The 27,215-nt window shown below is 43.0% G+C and overlaps 1 protein-coding gene across 28 annotated transcripts in view; it reads left to right on the forward strand.

Annotated features, from left to right (window-relative positions):
• Positions 1-6: 6 nt before the first annotated feature.
• The window catches only part of TCF7L2 (transcription factor 7 like 2), a 171,288-nt gene continuing 144,079 nt past the window's right edge, over positions 7-27,215 (forward strand). For 26 of the 28 annotated variants that reach the window (XM_015867298.1, XM_015867299.1, XM_015867309.1 and 23 more), the window contains exons 1-3: positions 7-251; positions 545-611; positions 775-899. In XM_015867298.1, the coding sequence (XP_015722784.1) occupies positions 63-251; positions 545-611; positions 775-899 (381 nt within the window). In that variant the 5' untranslated portion in view covers positions 7-62. The remainder of the gene's footprint in view (positions 252-544; positions 612-774; positions 900-27,215) is intronic. The other 2 variants (XM_015867294.1, XM_015867296.1) reach the window with 1 other exon arrangement.

Raw genomic sequence — 27,215 nt, forward strand, 5'->3', positions numbered from 1 at the left:
TCCTTTTTTTTCCCCTTCCCCTTTTTGCAAAATTGCTGCTGGTGGGGTGAGCCAGGAGGAAAATGCCGCAGCTGAACGGCGGTGGAGGGGACGACCTGGGCGCCAACGATGAACTGATCTCTTTCAAAGACGAAGGGGAGCAAGAGGAGAAGATCTCCGAGAACTCCTCGGCCGAGAGGGATTTAGCTGATGTCAAATCGTCTCTCGTCAATGAATCAGAAACGAATCAAAACAGCTCCTCGGACTCGGAGGTACGGGGAACCCCGCGGGGCCGTGCGGGCGGCGGGCGTGGGCCGCAGCGGGGCCGGGGCCGCCGGGTCCCGCTCCCTCCGGCGCCCAACTTTCTTCCGCGGCACCAACTTGTAACGATGCCTTCTGTTTTGTTCTGTTTTCTCCTGTTTTGTCCTTTCCCCCTTCCCCCATCCCTCCTTCCTTCCACCTTCACCCCACACCTTTCCACCCCCACCCCCCCCACACACCATCACCACGCCACCAAAACACCCCCTTCTCCGCTCTCCCCACGCCGACCCCGGCCCTCTCCCAGGCGGAGCGGCGGCCCCCGCCTCGCTCCGAAACTTTCAGAGATAAATCCCGGGAAAGTTTGGAGGAAGGTGAGTACGGCCCGGCCCGGCCCGTAGCCCCTCCGTCCGCTCCCTAATGCGGGACACTCGGCTAAAAAAAGTTTTTCCTTTCCCCCCCCCGGTCCCTTCTCACCCTCCCCTCTGTTGCCCCCTTCCTTCCCCCTCTCCTCTCGTGTCTCCCCCGCCATGTTAGCTGCGAAGAGGCAAGATGGAGGGTTGTTTAAGGGCCCACCATACCCGGGTTATCCCTTTATAATGATCCCCGACCTCAGCAGCCCGTATCTGCCCAACGGATCGCTCTCTCCGACGGCGAGGACGGTGAGTGCCTTTTTTTTGTGCCTTTTCTTTCCTCATCCCCCCCCCAAGCCCCCCCCAGCGCCGCGCTCCCCGCTGCCCCCGCTCGGCCCCGGCCCCGCCGCCCCCTCCCCCGCGCCGCAAACTTTGCGAACTCGGCGGGCGGCGGCGGGAGGGGGTTTGTTTACACTTCGCCATGTTGCTTCTCTCCCTCGCTCCTTTCCTGTTTTTGTTTTAATCTTATTTTCTTTCTTTTATTATTTCTTTTTTTTACTATTTTTGTTTCTTTCCTTTTCGATTTGTTTTTACTTTCAGTTTTGCGGGCAGCTTGTTGGAGCGCTGCGATGTTGGGTTAAGAGGAGGGAGGAGGGGGAAAAACAAGAGGGGGGGAAAAAAAAGCAATAAAAAGAAAAGCGGCCTTAAAAGTAAAGTAGGAACGAAGCAAGAAAAAAAACAAAACAAAACCAAAACAGAATCGGGAAGTTTTATTTTTTTTCCCCTTAACAATTCCTATGTTTGTTTTCATGCCCCTCTCCCCTCTCTACGCGGGGAGCGGCCGCTCCCGCTGCCCCGCCGGCCCCTGCCCTCCTCCGCTCCGCCGGCCCGGCTCCGGCTCCCCCTCCCCTTTCACTCCCCCTTAACCCTCTCCTGCCCTCGGCCGGCCCCGTGCACCGCTGCCCCTCCCGGTCCCGCCGCCCTCCTCCCGCCTCGGGGCCCGCACCGCGGCGCGGAGCCGCTCCGGGAGCTGAGAGCGCTGCGGATCCGGCCCTGCGCCGCACCGCACCGCACCTGGGCCCGGGCGGGAGGGGAGGGCCGGAGCCGGAGGCAGGAATCGCCTCTTTGCGAACTGTAATAGCAAAATCGAAGCGAGTCGAGCGAAATTCCTGTTGCAAGCGTGCTGGCACTAAGCGTTGTGCTGAAAGCGTCTTCTTCTTGTTGGGATTTCTTTCTTTCTTTCTTTGGTTTTGTTTTTTTTTTTTTTCTTCCCCAAATTGTTATGTATTTAATCCCGAGGGCAGGGTGCGCCCGTCCCTGTGTGTGAGCGGCGCCGGGCCGAGCTCCGCTCCTGGAGTCCCGCGGAACTCCGGGGGCTGCAGCGGGGCCCGGGCTCAGCGCTGCGCTCCGCCTGCCCGGGGCAGCGCTCCGTTCCCATCCCTTTCCCGTTCAGTCCCTTCTTGGCGGTGGTGGCTTAAATCATAGCTAAAGCAGTGACATCCAGTAGGGTATAAAATGCTGCCTGTCGATGGGCTTACAGTGTGGTTTTGTTCCTTCTGGGTGCTTCTCAGTCCTCACCATCCCCATGTGTTTATACGCTTTTTTTTTTTTAACTTGTGGTAACACGAGATAGCAATTTACAATAATAGATTCACTGTTCCAGAGATGTTGTAGCCACGCTAATGACTGAGGTCTTGGGCAACTTCAGCGTATCAGATCTACAAGTGTTTTACAGCATTAAAATATTAACATCGGGTCAGCCGCGTTTCCATCCTGTGGAACGTCAGCGGGGCGGCACTGCGGGGCTGTGCTGTGCTGTGCTGTGCGGTGGTGGAGGGGTGATGCGGTTGGCAGTGCGATGGCCGGGAGGGGAGGTCAGGGCTGGGCGAGCGTTTCTTCCTTTGAATATGGTCACTCCTATGTGTATGGGTGATGGGGGTGAACCTCAAACCCTTATAGCGCAGGGATCCGGGCCATCAAACAATCTTTGATACAAATGACTTTGGAACAAGTCACTTGGTTACAAAGTAGCAGCACTGCGTTCCTTTTTTGTTCCCTTCTGCCTGAAAGGCAGTCCCCGCTTCCAAGCACAGGCTATAGGAAGAACAGCTCCTCTTCCATTTCCCTCAGCGTCCTACTTACACTTGGTTCTTCGCTTTCCTTTTAATCATTGCATTTCCCAGATCCTCTCTCTCTTTGCATGCAAACCCGGGTTACCCTCTGTTCCTCCACTTGCTCCCCACAGCTAAAAAGGCCTCCATAGGAATGCAGCATAAGTGGGAATTGGTGATGCTGCCCAGGGGATGCCATGGTGCTGATGTGGCAGGTGGCCTTCTTCCGTTATCAGATGGGATCTGAAGGAGATTTCCACGCTCTGTAGGCAGTTTTTTTTCTCTGGCAACCTCCTCACATCTTCTTAACCTTATTCTTTCACATTCTGTGTGTTTGTTTGTTTGCCGACAACTTAATTATAGCCTGGAAAAATTAAAAGTTATTAATTGAGTCCTGAGAGCAGGATGTTACAAGGACTGAGCGGGATGGCAGCTGCTGTCACACTGCTGTTAGTGGATGCTGGCTCTTTGCTGCACTGTTTCCTATTCCAGACAAATTAGATCACGCTCTTCTCTGTTTATTTCTATTTTTTTTTTTTTTTAAATACATGTTGAAAAGGTATAGATAACTCAGCGCCATTTTAAATTTTATATGTATTGATGTCATTTTTTCAGAAGTTCTATTTGAGGTTTAGGACATGCAGAGGTCGAGGTGATGCAGATTTGTGGCAGAACTGCTTTTCCTTTCCCTTTGCAGTTGCGTAGAACCTTAAAGATTTGTGGGTGTGGTTTTTTTTTTGTTGCTTTATTTTTTCCTACTGACTTTTCCCCTTTTCTGGGGTGCTGCTGCTGTGTGTAGTGGGATTACTGTGTATTTCTTTTTATCAGTGTCTCTGTAATTGTCTGTTCAACACATGGGCAGTGATTCCTGCTTTACTGTTACACAAATGGATGGAGTATCGTAAAATCTGCTCGCGATGAATAATATATTACCTAAAGAATAATGCTTCACTTGCTGAAAACTCTTTATAAAACCTTGATAGGAATAATTTTATAAGCTAAAGATTTTTTCTGTGTGTGTGTGTGTGTGTTAACGTTGCTTCTGATGGAACGCTGTGCATTGCTTGCAAGAATAGCTGTGTTGCTGCGTGGAGGTCTGGTCACATACTAATGAAGTAATGCATCCGAGAATGCAGTTTCATACCTATGCTTGCAGAGGAACCACGGGAGCTGCCTGTTAGGGATAATAAAGGACACTGTTTTCATTTTGGAGCTGGAAATGAAAAAGTGGTGTATTTCATATTGAACCTACGCTTAGATCTTGGTTAATGCATTTGGTGAGCGAATTGATGTGTTGTGACTTGAGACAGCCTTGCTGGCTGAGGTCTCATTTTTACTGGTGCTGTTGCATCTTCCTTTCCCCCAAACTGGTGCTTGCTAAGTGAGGCTGTAGGAGTGAGCTTATGTTTGGTCCTAAAGCGTGCAGGTCTGGAATGGCTGTAGGGGAGAGCAGCCCCCGGCTCACAGCATAGGTCCAGGAAGAAACTTTTTCCTTTAACTGCTTTGAAAAATGGATGTTTTCCTTTATCTGCTGAATGAAACAACCTAATCCTTCCTGACACAAAAGCGGCAGACCCAGGAGTGTGAAGGGTTAATGGTGGTCCCTTTTTCTCCCTCCCTCCAATTGTTTTGACAACACTTTTCAAAGTGTGACATTCCAAGCCCTTGCAATACAATGTAATATTACTGTAATTACACAGGTCATTACATTTTAAATAGAGAACAATAAAATGCTTATCGCACTGAAAAAGAACAGGTGTTCTTGCCCTTCTTTGGTATTTATGCTAATTGTTTTTCATCTCCTTCAGAAATATTTATGGCTGGCGTGTTAAGATTTCAGTCTCAATGCGACAATATTAATTCTTTGCTAATCTTTATGGTTGAGGTTTAATGTCTGCAGTATGGATTATAGTATTAACATCCACCGACTCATTTAATAATGTAGGTACAACTTAATATGTCAGCACTTCAGTACTTTATGATACATAGCTATTCAATGGAGACTGCATTATTCACTTTCATTTTTTTTTTTTTATTGAATAGATGTGCTTTTATAAAGTTTCTGGACTTGTGCAAAAACAAGCTATTAAATAAGAATTGATGATCCTGCAGCATAAATCAAATGGAGCCTCCATAGAGCAACTTTCCTCATGCTTAATTAGGTAGATTGCTGAATCACTGCTGTAGCATTAGCATAGCTGCTATACAATGGCAAACAGATCGGGTCTGCTAACTTATTTTCAGTAAGGAATCGGAGTTATTTTGAATTCTCTTTTATTTTATTTATTACTATTATGATTATTTTTTTTTTCTGATAGCATTTCTTTCTGGTGCAAACATTGCATTACTGAGCCCACTGGCTTCTCTTTAGGGGGCTATGAAAATTAGAGTAAAGTTTCATGTTTCTGGGACCTTGCAAAACAATATAATGCTGCACTGTTGCTGGAGAGCATTGGATAATTGCAGGACTGCACTTCATTAAAAATAATATTTGCCTTGGAAATCAAACAATTTTAATAGCTGCAGCAGTGGCTGATCTATACTGGGGGAAAGAAAAATACAGTAGTTACCTTTCCAGGCTTTTTTGAATGTGTTCATACTTGAATTGATGATTTTGAATGTATTTTATTTTATTTCCTTTTCCTCCCCCCTCTCTTCATTTTATTTATTTATTTATTTTTTGTTGCTGTTCAAGCAAATATATGCTGATTTGTCAGCTGGAGGCAGGAAGGGGGGGGGGATGTTTCACAGCTTTCATTGAGACTTAGGAACTAGAATGCAGGTAAAAATGTTTGAAATTTGTCAGACTTTCACGCCTGGGCCCCAAAATCAGATTAAAAAAAAAAAAAAAAGAAGAAGAAAAAAAAAAGTAGTGCAGAGAAAAAGGACAGCTGCAGATTTTTTGTGTGGACGTGTGTTTCTGTACCATGACTAAAAACTCTGAGGACCTTTCCCCAGCTGTCTGGGAGTTATGTGGAAGTTGGATTATTGGCAGTTAAGCATGAGACAACCTGGATTTAGCAAATGTTCTCCTGCACAGGAAGTCGATGACATTATACTGGGGGAAGGGAGCGGATCCCGCTGCAGGCGAGGCTTGGTGGGGGGGGAGTCTGCTCTCCCCCACTCCAGGGCAGCCCAAAAGCAGCACTTGCAGTAGGCAAGGCGAAATAAGAAAGTGGTGGGTTTTTTTTCTCTCTCTTTCTCTCTTTTTTTCTTTTTCTATTTTTTTTTTTTTCTTGGGTTTTAGGTGAAACCAGATCCTTGGCTCCCACCCCGGAGCTGCTGTGGGAACTCCTGCCTGGGGCGTTGAGGAGGTGTGGGGAGAAATCCCAAGCCCTGCACCCACCCCCTCAGCTCTGCCCCCTTGCAAATGTGTACCTAAGCCTTCAGCTTTGACTTCTAATTGGGCACATTTGTGAAGGAAATGGTTAATTTTACAACCAAAGGCAAACTTGCACCTCGACAGGTCTGCTGAAAGAAATGTGCCACAGTCGTTTGCTGGCAGGCACCGCAGGGTCATAAATCCACGGGGTTTATTTACAGCCTATAACACTTATGAATGTTAAGATATTTGACGCCACGCTGGCCTTATAATATCCAAGGTCCACAGGCACTGGCAGTAGGTCAAATTTCTTTCACTAATTATAAGCAATGAGAGATGGAGTGTGGTTCTGGGGGGGTGGGGGAGAGCTGGAAATCCTGTCTCTCCCCACCCAAAAGCGCAGAATTTTGTGCTCCTCCTTCCAGGCGCTGGTTTATGTTTGTGCTTTTACGTGGGCTCTGAAGTTTATAATTAACGCTTGCGGTGCCAGAGGGGCTGAGCTCTGCCTGCAGCTGGAGAAGCCAGCGCAGCCCTTGGCAGATCTGAGCAGCATTGGGCAGTATTTCCTAGATACTGACACGAGCAAACATTTAAAGAAAGATGACACCTGGAAATGTCCTTTAGTTTTCTCACGTAGCAGTGAGAGAGGGAAGAGAAAAATAATAATCCTGCGAGGTATGAAGCAAGAGGTGGATGTCTGGGAAGACACGTTTTAGAGTCATTTTGTGGGTGGTGACGACTTGGTGTGTGTGCCTGTGTAAAATGGGGCTCTCTGCCTGCACAAGGGGAAGGTGTGTAGTGATGTGCTCAGTGGGAGGGCAGAACACTTGGGGAAGCCTTGCACTTTGCTACAGGGAGAGGTGAGGGGGTGGATGGGGCATATTGGGGGCTTTGGGGAGCAGCAGACACAAAGGGCACTGGAGAATGCTTGTCAGGCAAAGGAAGAATAAGGGAGTTCCAAGAGAAATCCAAGAAACTTGTGGGATGGGGTCATGCTGGTGTTTGAATGGTTGGAGGGGAGCTTTGATGCCTGGAACTTGACTCCTCAGTGTCGGGGGAACGTTGGGCTCAGGGAGAAGTAGTGTGTTGCCCATGCAGCCTGTGGTCTGGTCTGCTACCTTGGGATGGGCACTGGGCCTGGTGCTGTGGTCTGTGCCATGCTGTACCCAGGTGTGCCCAGGTATTACTCCTGGCTTGAATTCCTCCTGCAGTTTCCTGCAGCCTCCATGTAGGTTACTGTTGCACTCAGATGCTAATTTAAGAAAAACGCAGCTTAACGTGTGTGGTGGAAAGCTGTGCTCCTTTGCCCATATGTTTTTCTTCTGCTGGTTGTGTAAAGCCTGGCTGGGAAGGGGAAGAAAAAAGGAGGCTGTCAATGTGGCCTTTCCACGAGTAAATGTACAGTTTTGTTGAAGGCTTTATGCATTTTCCTAATCAATGGAATGCTGTGAGTTATTAGCCCCTGGGGACAGATCTGAATCCCACACTACCGAGGTGTGGGGCTGGGGCCATGCGGGGCCTGTGCAGCAGGTTATCAGCAGCTGTGCTGTCTTGCTGCTGTCCTGCTCCTGCCAGGCCCTGTCCAGGATCCCTTCTTTGTCTTAGGCAGTCTGCAGCCCATATCCCTGTTATTGTGGGGTCACATGCGGGCATCTGGGCAGTGCCGAATGAGTTAAGTTGCTGGCTGAAGTTTGGCTTCATGAAACTAAATTTGAGGCCTGGTAGGCATTAGCAGGGCACAGCACATTTACAGAGCTTAATTAGTACGAACTGTAATTGTTCATGGTCTGCCAGAAGGAGTAATGTTCAGGAAAAGTGGAGTCGTTCTTCTGCAGTCTTCAGTTTTAAAACGATAAATCACTTGCATATTTGTGCAGTGATTCAAATGGAGCTGAGACCTCTCCATCTCAACATGTGGTAAATTGTAAAGTCAATGAATTGCAGATGTAGGGTACAGCGGATTCTCTAAGAAAATGCGGAATGAACAGGGAAGGGTGATGCTATAAATACTAACTGAGAAGATAACTGGGTTTCTGCTGTGCCAATTATGATGTACTAAAGATATTAGCAATTTTGTTTGAATGTATTTATTTCAAATTTCTTTAAATATGAAGGTACCACATTACTTCACTTGCTGAGGTTTTCCTTAATGCTGCAGAACAATGGGTTTCATATGGAAGTGCACGTGATAGCCACATTAATACAAATTAATTCACTATGAGTAAGGTTGTAGCTGTTCCTGGAGGAGCATATAATGATGGGGAACTTTCAAGCATGGGTGCAGAAACTTATGAGGAATGTAGTGGTAGAGGATGCTTTATATTTGAGCAGAGGGGCTATTCTGTCTCCCATTGTGGTGTCCTGTATGTGCCCGTAAGTCCTTCCAGTTTTGGAGGCACTTCTTGTGTGTCTTGTTTTAATCTGACAGCCTAGAGCCTATTTCAAGGGGGGAAGAAAAAACAACCAAAAACATAACAAAACTCCAAACCTATAAACAATACTACGCTATACAGATTCACATTGTAAATGCTGTGTATTGTTGTTTTTTTTGAACGTGGAGAATGTGTGTCACTCTAACTGCTGTGAAATCTTGTCTTCCTTGGGCTTGGTCCAAGGTCCATTGAAGTCAGTGGAAAAAAGCCTTCTATTAATAACGACAGGCTTTGGATCAGGCCCCGAGTGTCTTGAACCAATGGCCAACTTATTCAAAAGTGGATAAAGGTATTGAAAAAGCCAAACTAAACTAAATGTTGCATTGATTGCTTCTTCTGTGGCGTTTTTTGCTCTTAAAAAAAAAAAAAAAAAAAAAAAGTTGTGTTTCTGATGGTACTTTCCTAAATGAGCTCCTCCAGTATCTGACTTTCCCACAGAAGTGCAGAGCATCCTGACAGGATCAGGATTTGGTCTGAGGCTGTGTTACATGTCAATACTGCTTTTCTAATGTGAGTAGGTGGATTTGTATGGAAGTTGTAAAAGTTAATGATTGTTCTCTGACTCATACGCTGCTGGTTTCAGCAAAGAAAAATGATGACAGTGAAATGATAGAAATCATAGGAGACAAGTAGGCTTTGGTGAGCTGAGAATGTATTTGTGTTTGAAATGCTTCTGCTGCTTGCTGAAGGAAGTGCAAGTAGGGAGATGATGGGCAGGGGGGGACGGACTGTGGTGAGGTGTCTGGGGTGCTGGAGTCCAGCAGGTTTTGGCTAGGAAGGAAGCTGAATTCAGGAAGGACTCTGATGTTAAAGGTCCCATAACCATTTTGTTAGTCCTACTATACAGTTAGTTTTGACTAACTGTTTTCCCCTCTCAGCAGAACAGGTTTTAATGCCCTAGGCTCTGTGGGAAGTACGATTGCATGCTTAATGGCTACCAAGTATGAATATATAATTGTGTGCTAGCAGCATCTACCTCACAGCTTTGTGGAGCTCTGAGGAGTATCTGTGGTAAGAGAGGAGCTGTATACAACAAAATCTGGCTTGGCTTTTTAATTAACGAGTGACAGCTGAGATTTAAAAGAATAAAAACAACAGCAACAACAAAACCCACAAAATTAAAAAAAAACAAAAACAAAACACCAGGAAAGAAGAGTGTGAGAAGGTATATTTAGAAAATACTGAACTGAAAATACTGCAAAAGGGCTTTCTGAGTATATGAGAAATTCTTAGATGTTGATACAATGGAAACAAATGGTCATATTTTAGGAAAAGGAAAAATAAAGCAAGAAAAGATGGGGGGTTACCTCTGAGCACATCCTAAGTCCTGCTGGAGTCAGTGACTCCTTAAATAATGATGTGGAAGAGTTTGAGTCTATAAGCTTTTCTATTCTTAGAGACAAGTCACTACATTGATTTCTGTTTTTAACTGATGCAAATATTTAATAAAGGTTCTCTTGGAAATACTTTAAACCCTAGCCTGAATAATTTTAACTTGGTTAAACCAGTGAACTGGTTTGAGAGCATACACACTAAGAGGTTTGCATTGGTTTAATTAGATTTAAGAGATTTATAAAACCAGGGCTGCTATTCTGACATAGGCGAGGTCTGGAACACAGCGTATAGATGCTGCATTGATCTGCACCCAGACTCAACAGACTGCTATAGAAATTACGCTATTATAAATGTTTGCTGATATTAAAGAATCCGGGAGAAAGTGTGACCTTGACTGAACACATCAGTAAGAGTAAGACTGCAATCAGTGTTTCTACCTTTGTTTTCTCTGAGACACTGGCGAGGAGATTTTCTCCCTTTGAAAGGAGTTACAGATTATAGTTCTCTGCCTGGAAGTCAAGATTTTGAGATTTTTATTAGCAGTATTTTTAGCTGAACGCCTCAGTTTACTTCTGATCCCTGTTATATTCCCCTATGGGTTTTTCTTAGTTCTTAAACTACACCATAAAATGTAGATTAAAACATGTATGTGTCCATTTGAAGGGGAAAAAAAAAAAGTCTCTACAGGAGCTAGTCACAAACCTGACTTCTGTACTGGTTGCAAAACCGCTATGAAAAGAATATCCACAGAGCTTATTTTGCCTGGGTAGCAGCTAAATACCTCTACAATCCCCAGGGTTGTTAAAGGCCAAATGCCTGCTATACGTACTAAGTTTGTTTTTCATTGAAATCAGTTGCTCAACTAAAATACGTGAAAGTACTTTCATGGAATTTTGTTTATGAAATGCAAGTCTGCAAACTAGAACCTGTGTTGTAAATGGAGCAAGGTACATCGAGGTGCTGCTGCTGTGTCCATACCTCAGTTATCTGGGGGTTGTGTGTGCACATCTGTGTATATGCATGTGATGTATATTATTTGTGAATGTATAGTCAAGTTATCAGGTGTCTATTCAATTTTAATTGACAATATGAGATTCCTGTGGTTACTCTGTGTGCAGATTGCCTTGGGGCTCTACAGGGTTTGTGGGAAGAAAAGCCTTGACAAGTTTCCATTAAGCTCTGAATCAGGCAATTGGAAAAGAGGAGAATGAAAGGAGCTGAAAAGAGGGACAACTTGTTAGTGTTGCATTCTGTGCTTGCAACGAGAAACCTCTTTTAGACAAGAGTGGTTCTCAGGCCAAGAATTTCAAACTCGCAGAGAAACCTGTCCAGAGCACAAAAGTTGTTTGAACGGGGTGCAGAATTGTCACAGTAATTAGAGCAATCTCCGTTTACTGAGTGGCAGCCTTTATAAAGGACAGGGGATAAAGGGTTCAAATTCATCTTTCTCTCTGTGATTCACTTCTGATGAACTGCCTCTGTGTATGTATGTGTATATGAAGGAGAGTGTGTGTGTGGCCACATTTTCAGCTATTCATCACTAGATTGCCCTTGTTTTAAAAGAACAAGGACTTGCATTTCCTCTGACTGCCTCGAATGACATTTTCAGACATTTTGCCTTTTTTTATTCAGGTATTTTCTATCAGTATTCTAATTCAATGCATACAAATAGGACAATGCTTTTGGAAACATGCTTGTGTTGTGCCGGAGAGGGAACCCCAAATATTTCTCAGTCTGTTTCTCTGTTTCTCTTCTTTCTTTCTCAGTCCTACATCTTTGACTCTTAGTAGCATTCCCATTATTTTTAATAGGATTACTTGTAGAAGCAAGAACAGTGAATGAATAAGGCTTGGGCCCTTAAAGTTTATCCTCTGCCTGCTGCAAGGTCTGTCCAGAACTACTGAATCAGCTGGAGATTTGCCATTGCTCTTATTAGGAGAAGGATCAGGCCCACACATTACATAAGACTGGGTCTTGTGAACAAGCCAAGTAAAACTGTAAAAATCAGAGTCATTGCCACGCGCATTGCAGAAGTGTCCGGAGGCCTCTGGGCTCCCCTGGATCAGGTGCTATACAGAGGAAAATGGTAGCGACTGAGCCAGTTAGCAGTGTGGGTGTTCTCAGTGGAGGAAGAAAACATGACTGCTAGATTTCCTGCAAGGCTTTACCTTTAAAGGGTAGAAAATATTTAGCATCTTTATTTATTTATGTTTCTCTTGTCATACTGAAAGCAAAGTTGGTCCTTTTGGTATCTAAATAGTTGTTTAGGTTCATTTGTTGCCTTTTATTTGTTGTTCCTGAAGTAATATAGCATCTCTTATAAAGTTTTGGAGGCAGTGACTGTGGCTGTTTTACTTAATTTAGTTTAGCCAGCGTTGCATTTCTGCCCTTTGTTAACCACTACTCTGTATCTAAATACTAAGAGAGAGGCCTGTGTGTGTTCCTGAAAATGGCAAATGGGTCTTGCTGCTTGTAATAGAAGCAGTTGAAGCTAACAAATACTACTTGCTGATGTGAAAGATGCAACTCTGAGATCATGTGCAGAATCTGTATGCAGATTCTATCTTCATTCCCCCTTGAACTATTTTTCCCCTGAAAGACGATAAATTTGGCCAGATATGTAATGTTTTAGCAAAACAATCAGTTACATTTTTTCATAGGTTTGGCTCTTAGCATTAGAAACTCTGGGGAAAAAAAATAATTGCTTGTCTTTGAGTTTGCACTGCAGAAATGCCTACTTACATTCAGCAAGTTACACCAAGCTCTTCTTCAGGGCAGGCATTCCCCTAGTTGACCTATGTTCTCTGTGAGTATGGTATGAGGGCAGAGAAGGCTGGTGTCCTTCTTTGAGGCATGAGGAGGAGTGGGATGGAACTGTTTTGCTGGCAGTAATGCTGAATTTCTTACATGGGGCTGGAGCACAGAGTCAGGTCTGTGTGTTGAACAATGTCTCAATTTTTAATTTTTTTTAATTTTTTTTTTTTTTTTAAAAAGATGATGCTATTTTGTCTCAACCATTGATGACTTGCTGACCAGTTGTGGTGTCTGTCATCCTGAAAGGAGTATCCAGTGTGGTACTAATTGTACCAGGACTAATTGTTGATTACAATGTACTTGTTGCAAATTATGGACCTCTCTTGGACATGACTTTCTCAGTTCTATCCCTTGTGCATTATATTCTCAGCTGGTAATTAATTTCTCAGTTTGGTAATTTGTCAGTAACTGCTTCTCTTCAGTAATGAATGCTCTGTAGTAATTCTGCATCACTAAGGAGAAATTGCTGGCCCTAATAAAGTCACTGATCTCTTTCATTTGCCAGCTGGATAACCTTTCCTTTCAATCTGTTATGTCCAAGTTATCCATAGCAACAAAACCTGAGTACCTCTCCAGCCCATGACCTGGCTGCTGCTTGATTCATGGAGTGAGGGCTGAGGGAGCTTGGCTTTGGGCAAGATTGTGGGCAACAACGCGTGAGAACAGCAGAATGTTTTGAAGGTGGTTTTTTTTTTTTTTTTTTTTTTTTTTCCTTTTACAGCTATATTTATATATAGTTAGGAAGCACATGTTGCTTGAACAAATAGCTGCTGAGGTTAGTGCAGGTGGTGATGCAGGGCGGTCAATGCCTTCCTGCTGCTGGGTGATATTCCCTCAAGCTTGTTATCTTGCCTGGTGCCATCTTGCTCTTATGCTTCCTGGTGGGATGGTTTCTGAATGTGGCAATAATGATTTTGAGGTGCTTCCTTTCTGGGGGCTGATGAAGTTAGGTACGGCCTCGAGTCCTGAGGGGGGCTCTTGTCCACCTTTGCTTTCTGAGAGCTGCCTACCACAACACAATGGGAGCTGAGCAGCTGGGCTTGTAGGTTTCAGGCCTGAAGCCATGATCCCTAAGGGGCCAACAAAGTTTGTTTTGGAAACAAAGCACTCAGTGAAGCAGGAAGACAACTGCAGAGAACATTGGAAAGATGGTGTGAATGAGATGCAAAAGTTTTTCATTTAGTGTGTGTGTGGGAAATTGATAATCACAGCCTGAACCTTTGATTAATCAGCTGAGGCAAGTGTTGGGTTAGCTGTGGGAGCACAGGTGAGAGTAATTTAGCTGTGCTCCCAGATGGGGTGGAGCATGACTCCATCCCCTCTAGACCTCATTTAAGGGCTGACCACCACTAAGGCAGCATCTCTTGGAGATTGCTCCTCGGTGGAGATTGCTTCAGCAGTTCCCTGCAGACCAAAGGCTTCCATTGGGTGAGTTTTTCCTGTAAATAACCTTTTGGGTATTTACCACCACTACCTTTTCATTTTTGTTACCGTACAGTATCCCTGCTGTTCCCCTGGGTTTGTGGATCTAAGGAGAAAAACTGCAGTTTTTGGATATGTCATGAAATGCTTGTCAGCTTCTGCACACCCCTAAATACCTTTTACATTTATTATTTTTTTTATTATTATTTCTACTTGAACATGTTAGCTAATGCCACAAGGAGCAAATTGAATCCTATCTTTTATTTTTTTTTCCCCCATGCTGTCGGAATTGTTTGTTAAATTCCAATTAAAGGGCTTGTTCAACACCTGTACAAACCCACAGCCATTGTTAAGGGAATAACTTGAGGACAATGGGGTTAATGCAGGTGTACACAAGTGCAGAATTTGGATTGCGAAGTCTCATCATTACTCTGTGTGCATAAGAAAAAGAAGGAAAATATTCATCTTAATTTTCACATCCCAGATATAATTTGTAGGACGAGTGTTTGGAAGAAGGGTAGCTGGGGAAGAAATGTCTGAACATGTTCAGATATGGCACTGAATGCGTATGAAATGGAAAGTTAAAGGGAAATAAACATTACACTCCTCTTTCCTCCCTACCTCACCCTCATACCTCTTTTGTGGAGTCACTTTCTGACGTATAGCAGCATGAGGCCAGTTGGAAATGATCTTCTTGCACACTATTTGCCTTCAAATTGGTCACACCTAAACCTGATCATCTGCATGGGACTGAGATAGTGGGGCATAGTGCTGATTTGTGGTGCCAACTGTCAATAACCCCAATTGCATCATGATACTATCAGGAAGTTGCATTAGGTGTGCCTTCACATGATTATGCTCTGTCTGGCAGGAGCAAAATCCCTTGATTTTGAGTTGGGCAGTTTGACTGTCCTGATTTACTTTTCTCTGAAGCTGAATGTGTGTGTAGCCTCCAAGGGTGACCTGCTATCTTGTGCTACCAGAGTAACCCTCTTAAGTTTGTTAAGAACATCAGTAAAAGTCAAAGAGGACCAAATTCTGGAATTTGTAGCATGTCTCCTGTTCTGGGTTTTTGTTTTATTTTTTTTTTTTCCTTATTGTGCTGATACACTGATTTACAGCTTTGTGTAACTTCCTGAATAACTAGCAAGGGCTCATTTTCCTTTGGGGTAATTCCAGTCAAGAGTAAAAAAAATACAAGCAGAATGAAAGCCAAAGTCCACATCCATTCTGTCACAAGTGACTGTCAGTTGAGATCAGTTTCTCCTCTAGTTTCACCTTTTGTTTCTTCCCTGCTTACGGGAATTCCTCCAGATAAGGATGCAAACTTTCAGTTGTCTTAAGTTCTCTGTGCATTTGTGGTGTGATAGAATAACAAATAGCAATAATTATTAGTGGTTAGATAAACTGATCTGAACGTGTATCCTGTCAGTGTTTCGGTTGTTAGAACTAATCTTGACTGCTACAAATAGGTTTGGTATTTGGCATTAAAGTGTATGTAGGAGGGTAGAAAAAGGCCATTGCCTGTGAAATTGTTTAGAAGTTACTTTCTGTTCTTTTTCAATGAGTAATTACTCAGCTGAGTAGCATGACAGAAGTCTCAGGTATGGAACTGTTTGATCGAGGGAGAAATAAGCAGTTTCCTATCGTGTTTATGTACTCACAAAATTATGTTTATAGATGTGTAGAGAAACCTAGTTATCCAGGTTGGAAAACTGGCTTATTTTGAAGGAATTATTGGAGCCTTACATTAAACATTAATTTGGGATTATGGAAAGAAGTATTTATCTCTGATTTGAGGCTGTCCCAGAAAGTTGAAAGTATGAAAATAACTTTTCATAGGTTTCATAGTTTTGGTTTATGTGAGGTGCATACTTTTCTCTTTTGGTGGGCAGCATAACGTTGTCCTGCCAAACAGTGTAGTTCTACTAAGATAGCAAGCTGTAGTTTGTCTTAATACTTGACGTATGTTAACCTTCTGAATTGCACACTGTTGGGGTGAACTTTCTTCTGGCAGGTGGTGAAGTTAGTGGTTAGGGTGGTTCCTTGCCTTTGAAGTTGCATGAATTTCATTGAAACAAACAAAACCTTATGGGTGAAAGACTTTATTATCCAGGTAGAAGGCGGAAATTATTTTTGAGGGATAATTATTGATTTTTTATTTTTTTATTTTTTTTTTTTTGAATTAGCACATATACTCTTAACTAACAGACTTTGGTTACAATTTTCTTTATTTTGTTTACCAATATAGATTGCAATGGTTTGTTTGCATCAGTTACTATTGTTTGGCTACTGTATTAGTAGCACTATCTCCCTGACTGCCTTGGTAACTTGTATCATTCAGCCTGTCCCATGCTATGTACAGTCAATATATGCAGTACATGTTGTATTTGGTTTGTTGGATAACAAGTGTTTAAGGTAAAATATACTGAAATTATCTGGAACACCCCCCGCCCCCCTTTGTGCAACTAAATAACTCCTTTCTATTAAGGTATAAAAGTCACTCCTTTATCAGGAGAAAGATTGGGTTGTCTGCTATTCTGACAGAGAATTAACTGATCCTACCTTGGGTTTAAGGCCAAAGGCAGCTAAATGCGGCTGCATGATAAATGATCCTACAGTACTGAAAAAAAGCCAAGAACGGATGTCCTATTAGATGACAAAGCAGGAGAGCAGTTAACATCTGGTGATATTTGAATGCTTGAAGGAGCATTGCCCACCCAATCTAAATTCCAGATTTCATTCATACTTCTAAGTGTGCAGAATCTGACAAACAGAGAGGTTCACCCAAGTGCTGAAGTACGTGGTTGTAAACAAATGAACTCATCTGTGTGATGGATGGATACTAAAATCATGGAGCTGTTGAAGGTAGGCGAGGAACTCTCCCTCTGAGCTAACAAGAAACTGACTTTTGTTAGTGATTATTTTAAGATGTCTCAACAGTTACAAACTCATTAAGATAAAATTAGCTACTTTTCAAGGGAACTGTTAATTTTTAACATAAAGCTCTCTTTAAAAGCTTCAGTAAATATTTGCAAATTTCACATAAGTATCGTTGAAACACTGTATAAGCCTTGAAAATACTTAAATGGATCTGATTGTGAACCAGGAGTTTGGTGTACAAATCTGGATGAGTTTGGCAGAGAAACTCTTAATACTTGTTTTATGTCTATGTATTGACACACATACTTACTAAATGTATATACCTTTTCCCTACAAATTTGAGGCAATTACTGCATTCAACAGTCAAGCGTCTGATTTCTTTTCCCGGCAATTGGGAGGATCCTTCTTTTAGGGGAGGTCCTGCCTGTCTGTATGAGAGAACAGTACTGCTGTTAGGTGCTCTGCTCAGCAGTCACCTTTTGTTTGAATGCACTTTGTTGTTTCCTGCAAGTCATCTGGTTGTAGATGATTTAAAGGCAATACTTGTAAAATTACTCCATGATCTAGAGCCAGAACAACACCATCTGGTCAATGGTTGTGAACACTGATGCTCCTGTGGGTGAATAGAGTTCTATGCATATAGATTCCTCTGAATCTGGGCTGTATATCTCCACAGCTGCAGAATTGTCATTCAGATACCCGGTGGGAGCTGGAATTCTAAAAGTAGTGGCCAAGTTTCTTCTGAAACTGGTGTGATGCACAGTGATAGCAAGACTGTGGCTTTGTGCTGTCTGGAGGGTTAACACAACTCAGGTGATGACGTGGCTACGTACGTGTGATACTGGCATGCCCTCTTTCCCCAAGCAATCTGTGCTCATAGTGATTCACTGGTTCATGATGCAGCAGGGAGGTCCTTCCTGGAAATATCCTGCTCACTTCTTGGGTGTGCTCCTTGACATTGTACCTTGTATGAATGTCAGCTTGTAAATGTTTGCCCTGAGTACATCCCATTCTAAAGGAGGTTTGTATCCAGGAAGGGTCAGTATGGACCCGTGGATGCAGACTGCACTGTAGGGGCAAATCTCAAGCTCAAGCCACAGTGCAGATGCAGTTCTTTATGAAAGATCCCGATGAGGGCCTATGATACTTAAATATGACTGTGGTAACTTAATCAGCTGCCACCACTACTCAGCTTCTATGCTGATCCTAAAATAACCTTTGTAGCATGACACATGCAAAGCTTTCCTCCCCTCCGGTTTAATCTCCAGTACACAGCCCCAGTGTAATGTTTATATGACAGTCATAAGGAAGACTCTGTAGGTGTATTCAGGCCTTTTATGAGAGCGTGACACGACACTGGCTTCTACATTTCTCGCTCTGCTCCTCGATGTTTAAGTCTTCACCATGCTTTCAGTTTTGAAATGAGGGAAGGTGGTGCTGAGCTGCTGTATCTCATTAACAGGGTGTGAGATTCTACTTTCCAGCATATACTGACTGTTCAGTGTCCTTTGTAGGGATGCGTGATTTGGACTTTCCCTCTCCTCCCTCCTTTCCCCCACTGATGTTTCACAAGGATAACAAACCATGAACGGATGTTAATGGCTCCATGCATAGATATATATAGGCTGTCTGGTTGCTAAGAAGATTTTATTGGCATAAATTTGGAGTATTTACAAGTAGCAAATTCACTGGTGAGATTGTGCAGGCCAGACTAAATGAGCTCTGAAGGGCATTTATAACACCTTCAGACAACCAGTCTTTCTGCTTATGGCAAAGGTGTTTGTAAGTGTGTGCATGCACATGCATATATGTGTGTGCATATATATATTTAAAATATGGTTCCCTGTACATTTTTTCCTTCTTGGAAATACAGAAGAACCATTAATGTGTCTGTTACTGGCATAAAATATAAAAACACATCAATTCTGAACCAATTTGGAAGCCATAGTATGATTGCAGTGTGAGGATGTCTGTAATTTAAGTAACTTTGGTAAAGTGACATTCCTAGAAGGTTGGTTGCTCCAGTCTGAAGATGCTGAGGGAATGGAGGTAACTGTTGAGTTTCTCAAGTACTTTGCTGGATCTAACAGCAAATGACTTCTTTCTATATGCGGCTGAATGTAGGTTTTTGGGCCAGTGCTGATAATGCCTCAGAATCCCAATGTTCAGGGAGAGCTTGCAACAGCTGTAACTTCAAGTCCTTGACTTTCTTTGACCAACAGCTTAAGGAGGAAGAGGAGATGATGAGGAGGATGGAAAGGTGGAGAGCAAGGAAATACCCTTTTGTAGTAGATTTAAAGAAAACAATATCCAGGAAAGATTGGTGGTCTGAAAAGTTGTTTGGTGGTTTTGTGCAATAGAAGTAGTCCCAGCTGAGAGACATTGCTGAGCAGAGTTCAAGCAAGGAGGCCAAAGGCTCAGCATAAATTTAGTTCATCAGATTGTTGTTGAAATAAATGAACATTATTCCATGGAATAATAACTGCCCATATGGCATAAATACAATCATGAAGTGGTCTCTGAAAGTACTTAGTTTGTATTCATTGCACCTTTTGACCTGGAGGGAGAAAAGGTTGTAATGCTGTTCCGATTTTAATCAATAAGACTTAGTATTGATTTGAGGGAGACTCTGTGAGCATGGAGAGAGGGGGATGGATGGTGTGAACTAAAGGCTGGAAAATAATTCATTGATGGACTAATCATCTTTGTTTAGTTTTGGTCACAGTATGTCACTTGGTTCTCACTTGCTTTGTGATTTTAATTTGTTGTCTTTAGTCTAAATGAATGTTTAAGAAGGCTGCACCTAGCAATTTTACAAGTAGCCTTAGGAGTGCATTTATTGTGTTAAAAGCATTTAGCAGAGGAGCTGAACTACTAAGAGAGGTGCAAAGAAGGAACATCGGCCTGGACACCTCACTTGGCAGGGAGAAGAAGCTGATGTTCTTGACTGCAGTCTGGCTTGCTTTATAATGTGTTTTTATTGCCTAATCAATATACAATAGGAATCCATTCCCTGGTCAACTTAAGCACCACTTAATTGAGAAATAAATGATAAACCCATTAAGCTTTGCTTGTAGACAACATTTCAGGGTGATTATGGATGCTCAGCTAAATTTTTTGGCATCTCTTGAGTGAGACTAATTGCCTTTCCTCAGGGCTGCTCCACGAGCCTGGGTCACATCCTGGTCTTGATGAATGGAAATAAAGAACAAAAAACCAAGAACAACTTCAGTGAGAGGTTTTTCAGTGGATTATCTTTTATTTTTAAACATATCTTTTAGAGAGGGCCAATGTATACCAGCCTTTTTCTTTTTTGTCTGAAAATAGGGCTGCCTTTGTTACTGAACCTGGTCAGCTCGTGGCCAAAGGCCTTTGCACTGGGGTCTGTGCCTGTGGATTGGGTCTGTCCATGCTGCAAAAGTTGCTTCTTGGCGACCCTGCCTCATGAGTCAAGCAGTGGCCTGTTTGGAGCATGGTGGATAAAACCTGAGAACTGTGGTGGTCTTTGGTTGGTCCAGCGCCCTCTTGCTCTTCCTGGGAAATCTGATCTTAGCAGGGCTGCTATCACAAGCCATACAGCTCTGGGACAGGGCTCTGACTTATCCAAGAAGCTGGATTGTTTTTTTCAGAGCCAGCTTCTTGTGAGGGTGCTGTGTACCCTTCAATAGCCAGAGGAGCCAGAAGACATGGCAGGTCCATGAGAACCATTAATAAGGACCTGGGCTAGAAAGTGCTGCATCAGGCAGGAGTAGGGTGAGCATTGTTTAATCAGCTTCTCGAGTCAAATATCCAGCTAAGACAATTGATTTGTAATAGAACCTGATGCAACAAGCTGGGATATAGAAGCCCAAGAACGTTGGTTTTGTGCTGACTGCTAGTGATAGATTTGACTTACTAAATAAAAAAAAATAAAAACCCACTTAGAGGTGCTAACTGCATAGACTTTTGGCTGTGTTGTCACCGGAACTGCACTTGGTCTCCTTTTGTGCCAGAACATCAACTTGACACCTGTACACAAGGGCTGGATCTGAGCCTACTGAGTGAAAGAGTAGGAAGCCTCTTCTTTTGAGGGATTATGACCTGGAAACAGCTTCCAGTTTTGCAGGAGAGGGATAAATTAAGCATTCAGAATATTTCCACTTGTCTTCATTGGCACATGGATGCTGGTGGTTCTTCCTGGGGCTATTGGAACCTATTTCATGGGACCTGTAGGCATGGTCCTTGTTTGCCTTTGCAGCCATTCGTACAATTAGTGGGCTGTGTGGCTCTTATTTCTGCTCTCTTAGCCTCATGCTGAAGGGAGTTGGCTGCATGCAATTTATAAATATCTATTTATTATTTGGAGCTATCAGTCAGAGATTTCCTGACTACAAGTGACTTGCTTGAAAGAGCTGAAATCCACTGGCTCTCAAGTGCCAGGTGATGCTCAAACTAAGGAGCCACAATTATTATTTTTTTAGTGCTGTGACCCCTGCCCTTCTCTCCCATACAGAACTGCTCCTGATTTCTTTGCCAGCTTGACAAAATAAATCTACTATTCATAACGCTCCCTGTTCCATGTCATTGAATGTTTGGCTTGCACAAGGATGCGAGTAGCATCTCTGCCTTGTTGCGGATAAGGGTCTGGCCCAGAAATGTTGCCCCATAGCCACAGCCTCAGTGGGACAGGAGTAATGATTGCAAAACTGGGTCCTGATTCTTGCCACAGCCTTGCCTGCTGCCACCCCTTGCCTGCCCGGGTCAGGCGCCGGGAGGGCCGCAGAGACGTCGTGTTCTCTTTCTGCACATTAATCTGCTGAGTGCTGAGGGCATCGGGTTTTCTTTCTCCATAGCCTGACAGGCACAAATCACCAGATGATGGGCTTGTTTGGGAATTAATGTCTTTGAATGCTTTTGGAGGTTTGGATTGGGTGCTGTCAGGATGTTGGGAAACCCTCCAAGGGAATGACCTGCGGGCTTGTTGCCAGCTGTACTTTCAGAAGTGACCCGAGACACTTGGAGCCATTCCTGGTGTTCGGAGTTGCGCTGAAATGCCAGCATGATGAAAAAACAAATGCAGAATTGCTAAATGTGTGTTGTCCTAAGATTGTGTGAACTGTTGTAACTCTGCTTTAAAAAAAAATCCCCAAAAGACAATGGCCCTCTCCTGATTTTCTTCAGGCCGTGTATCTGATTTGTCTCTGTACATAAGCCATGCATCAGAATAATAATGAGAGATTTATTATTTTTGTTGGGGGCACACAAAAGGGTATTTGAATAGAAAATTTAAGCCAGAGACAGCATACAGAAATACTGGTTTGTTTTTTTTTTTTGTTTTTTTTTTTCCAGGGCATTGCTTTGTATTTGATTTAAATTTTAGTGCAGAGAAATAGTCTGATGTTTTCCAGGTTGCAGAAAGGTTTTAGTGTCTCTGCTTTCTGTCTGTACAGGATTTTCCCTTGCCACCCTGGGAAGGAGAATATTTTATATACCATGACTTCAACTACTTTTTGATCTGAACTTAATCATCCTCTATTACAATGTTTAGGTTAAAGAGATTTTTATGGTATTCCAGTATTGGCTTTGAAAATCTTTAGTAGCTGATATCTTTGTTGCTCATTAAGTGTGTTTTAATTTTTAAACCAAGACTTCTCCTCTGAAAGAAACCAACATTTAGACTGATCTTTTCCTAATTGCAGAAAGCCTCCCTACGTTTTGTGTCAGCAGGCTGGATCTTTTCAGTTAAATGATGTACAGCAACTAGTATTGCATGTGAGTGTATAATTGAAGACAAAATGGTCTGTGGTAAATCTGTTAGTGGTTGCTTGTTTTTTTTTTTTTTCTTTTTTTCCCCCCTTTCTCTTCCTCTAAACCAGAGAAATACAAGAGGAAGAATAGCCAAGGGATTGGTTGCATTCATAGTTAAAATTGTGGATACCAATGTACACGGCTGTTTGAGATTATAAATGCTTTGGCTCAGATAAGTTCATGCTTGTGTAGGATCCTGAAGATGTGGAATTAGGTTTGCTTGGCCCTAAGAAAATATTGTTTCTTTTAGTGTGAAGTGAACTTTTTTGAACAGTTTTTGAGAGGCAAATTGTCTTCCCTCATTGGCAAAATCAGCTCTCCAAGAAACATGTTCTTTTCAAATCCAGAATGCATGACTTTATCTGCAAATATTTTGAGCATTGTTATGTGAGCCAGTAGCTGAAGCATTTCACTGCAATTTGGGGCTTGTGGATGTTCATCCCCATCTCCCTTAGTGTGAACCTAAATCCTTCTAGCTGCGGCACAGGCTGTCCAGGTTGAGAAGCTCAGGGCTCTGTCCCAAGTGGCACTTGGATTTCTGTCACTTCAGTTCTGTGGAATCAGGATGAGGTTTGTGTGGGTGAAAGGCTTTGCTGAGAGGGGAGCTTTCGTTGCTGCTTCAGGCCAGTGCAGCTGAAGACACCATTCTGGTGCTGGCTGAGTGCTGGTGGGCAGCTGGACAGTTCTGTGTCAGTCGAGCTTCAGCTTTCTTTTTTTTCCAGTAAGTATTTGCTGATTGAAATTGAAGAATTGTGAGCACAATTCATCTTAGCATACAGAGAGCACCGGGTGCGAGCAGTGCTGCCTGGGACCAGACATTGACATACGGGCCGTCATCAAACTAATTGTTGTTTGAATTACCTGTTATGATCCGATGACAAATCTGCTTCGCTCCTGCCACTGGAGCAGAAAATGTAGCTTGAATTGGCGTGATGTTAGCAAGTGTAAACTGTACTTCAACAAGATGGATAAACCCAATTATGGGGCAGACCTGTAGAGAGAAAATCCATTTAAATCTCGTAATGTTAAGCAGAGCTGTGTTTAATTCATTTGGACCAATTTGGGAATGATGTATGAGTGTTGGTGAACATTAGTCAAAGGGAGAACAGCCGGGGAAGGAGATGCAGTGATCGGTCAGGATGGCAGAGGAGAGCTGCGCCGTCTCAGCGGTTAGCACTAATGGCTGTGGAAGGCTGAAATGACAAAAAGATGTACTAACTGCTATTAGGGGAACAGCCCAGTGTAAATGAACCAATAAGAGAAACATATGGAGCAGAAAGAAGGTGTGGTATTTTTCTTAAAACTATTGATCTTTCAAATTGAGAAGGAAATGTATCCAGATTGGAAACAGCATTGTGCTATTTTTTGTTATTGTTCTTTTTTCCTTCCCCAGAAAGTGTTTGGAATATTTTTTTCCAACTGCTCTTTAATACATATATATGTACATATGTATATTTGCATATATTTAAAAGAGATGTCAAAATACAAGGAGGTGTGAGAATTTTTTTTAATTATTCTATTTTCTTGAATGAAGAAGAGGTGTTGGAGACTTCCCCGCAGATTGTTCTTGGTGGTGTGATTGCTCTATGGGATGTATTTAATGTGGACTTGGTCAGAGGTTTTCCAGCTATGGCTTTCCTTGTTTTAAAAGAAAATTAGGCGCAGTATGTTGCAGGCGGGCTGACTGATGTATTCCAGAGGATGCAGATGTTGTATGATAAGGGCCTAAGAGGCTGTCACTGCTTATTTACAGGCTTAATACCTAAAATGTTTTGCTTGGCCATTGCCAAATGCCGAGGAAGGTACAAGTGAGCAGTGTTTCTTTGACAGGAGAGATGCTTGAACAGTGAATTTGCTCTACTTATAGTTCGAGGTCTTCAGTGGGTTCCAACTGAGCAAACCCACATTCATGTCTTCTGTCTCATTTTTGACAAAAAGAAAATCTTTCCAGATGTTACTTTCCACAAACTTTTAAGCAGCATACAAAGAGGCAGTGCTCTTTGCATCCCTCTTCGCCTGTGCACGTGTTACTGAGTGTCTGCTTTCTTCCATCACATCACTGCAGTTGGTCTGAGCTACTTCTGCAGCTTCTGGCAGCAAATAGCTTGGAAAGGGAAATATTTGCCTCACACCAGTGCTGGTTGGAAGCCCTTTCCCGAGGTATCAACCTCACAGATTTGGCTTTTTTTTAGGCCAAATTGCTGAAGAGAAATAACCAGCTGTTGATGTGTAGAACTGAGGAAATCTTGCAGTAATTCCTTGTTTCTGGTATGTGTGAAAATCATAACAAAAGTGTTTCTGCAGGACTTCAATTAAATTACAGGGAAAAGAGGTAATCTTTATCTTTAGTCATCTGTACTTCAAAGCATGTTAATTTTCGGTTTCATTTTGAAATCTACTAAATATAAGCTATTAAAGTGTTCTCAAACCATTTTCTTGCTTGGAGACTCTGAATGAGGAGCATTTCAGTGTGTTAAAGAGACGTCCATCTGCATTTTGGGAAGGCAGGCAGTCCTTGTTCCTGCCCTGTCCTAGAAATCCATTTAGCCTCAGTGAGAACATGTTAAGAAAGCTTGAGAGAAGAGATTGTGCTCCAGGTTGTTTAAGAGGTCTTAGGTCTAAAGTGTGTCCACCATGTCACATGGACACAGTGGTGCTAGCAAGAAGGGGCTGTGCTGCTTTTCTTGGTTGTGTCTCAACAATGATGTTGAATGGGGCAGTAACTTTCACCCTGAGCTGCGTCACCAAATGCACCAATATTATATAAAAGGAGGGTTTGTGTCTGTGGGACCTTCCAGAGGGCTTGGAGGAATCGGTGTTAGTGACAGCGTCCGCTGTGCTCTGTGTCCCATGAGCCTGTTCCTGGTGTGGTCACTGCGGGTGAGTGCTGCCGTACAGCCCTCCACTGTGCCGGGGAGCAGCAGGGACAGGCAAAGCCCTGGGGACCACATGGTAACTGCGCTTACATTGTCAACACTTCCTCTTCTAATCCCTGTTCTGAGAATAACCAAATATTCAGACTTAGCAACTGTTTTTCCTGCCTAGTAACTTCATTTGCAATGTCTGCCTTTGAGAATGTGTCTGGATCTCCCAGTGAACTGCTCAGTGTGTGTATGTGTGTGTGGTTTCTTTTTTCCCCCTTGTGGGTCATTTTTTTTTTTAAGTCTGTAAGACTGCCCTGCCAGCTGCTGTGCTTTAGAATTGCTTAATACTTTTATTTAATTATAAAATTGGGTTTATTCCATAATTTTTTTTTTAAGCTGGAGTGCAAACAAGAGCACTCAAGGGTCTTCCAGTGTTCTGAGATGTGTGTGTTACATGGGAATGTTGAGCTTGTACTTAATTAAGGGTCACTGTTCATTGAATGAAGTGATCATCTACTGAATGCTGACATAGGATATGCTTTTATTTTGCAGAGTATAGATCATATCAAATGTGGGTATCACAGGAAGGTAATACATACCCTGTGACTGCCTATTAAGCAAAATGGCTCTGCCGATAAGCATCTTGGGCACAGCGCTGTTTAAAATTGAAGGAAGGATGCAGAAGTTGTTGAACCCAAAGGGTTCATTCAAATGGCTTCTGAACAATGCAGGAATCCCACTTATTCTTTGGGCTCATTGTCTCTGCCTCCGTTTTGTTGCACATCTCTGAGAGGGGAGTCACAGTTACTTAATGCTGCTCCAGAGGTGGAAGGTGGTGTTCTTTCTATTTTGGAAAATGTGCTGTATTGAGGTGGAAAGGACTTTGTAGGAGTGAAGTTAAAGTAAATAAGAGCTGGGTACATTGGAATACATTTTTTTTTTCTTGTTAACACCTTCTTCCCTTATAGATCTCCCCCCTCCCCTTCCTTTGACTTCCTAACAAAATCACATGCAAAAGCATAAGCTGCAGAACGACTGTGCTGGCTGACAGTTTCTCAGGATGGGAGCTGTGTGTTTGGGCTTTTCTTTCCCTTCCCTTCTACCAGTTGCTGATTGTGTTCAATAATTATGTATATGAAAGAATTTTCATTATGGCATTGTGGTTTCTTGTTCTCAGAAGTGTTTGGAACAGAGTGGCCAAGAGAAGCCAGATTGCATGACACATTTCAGGCTTTGTTTCTTCCTGACCGCATGCACATTTTTATTATTATTTTTTTCTCCTCTTAAAGTTTGAGGAAAATTTGTATTGATTTTAGCAATCTCATGGAAAATCCTAGTCAAAATCAGCAGGGAATGTAGTCTGTTGGACTTTTAAAGTGCAGTTTTAGGCAAGAATGATTTGTTCCTGCACTGCCATTCCTGCTGCAGCTCCCTGTTGTAGAATTTCCCATTGGGGAAACTGCCGTTTTCAGTTGGAACACCACTGCATTTCCCTTGTACGTCAGTATATTAAGGGGGAAAGGAAGGAAAAAGTCATCTTAAACTTGGCAAGCATGATTAAGAGAAAGGGGGGGGTGGAGGTGGATCTATTATTTTTCCTGGTGGGAGGGGGATAAAACACAGGCAAAAATTACAGGGAAATGAATATTTAGGAC

Source organism: Coturnix japonica, chromosome 6 (genome assembly GCF_001577835.2).
Source record: "Coturnix japonica isolate 7356 chromosome 6, Coturnix japonica 2.1, whole genome shotgun sequence".
NCBI classification, from domain to species: Eukaryota; Metazoa; Chordata; class Aves; order Galliformes; family Phasianidae; genus Coturnix; species Coturnix japonica.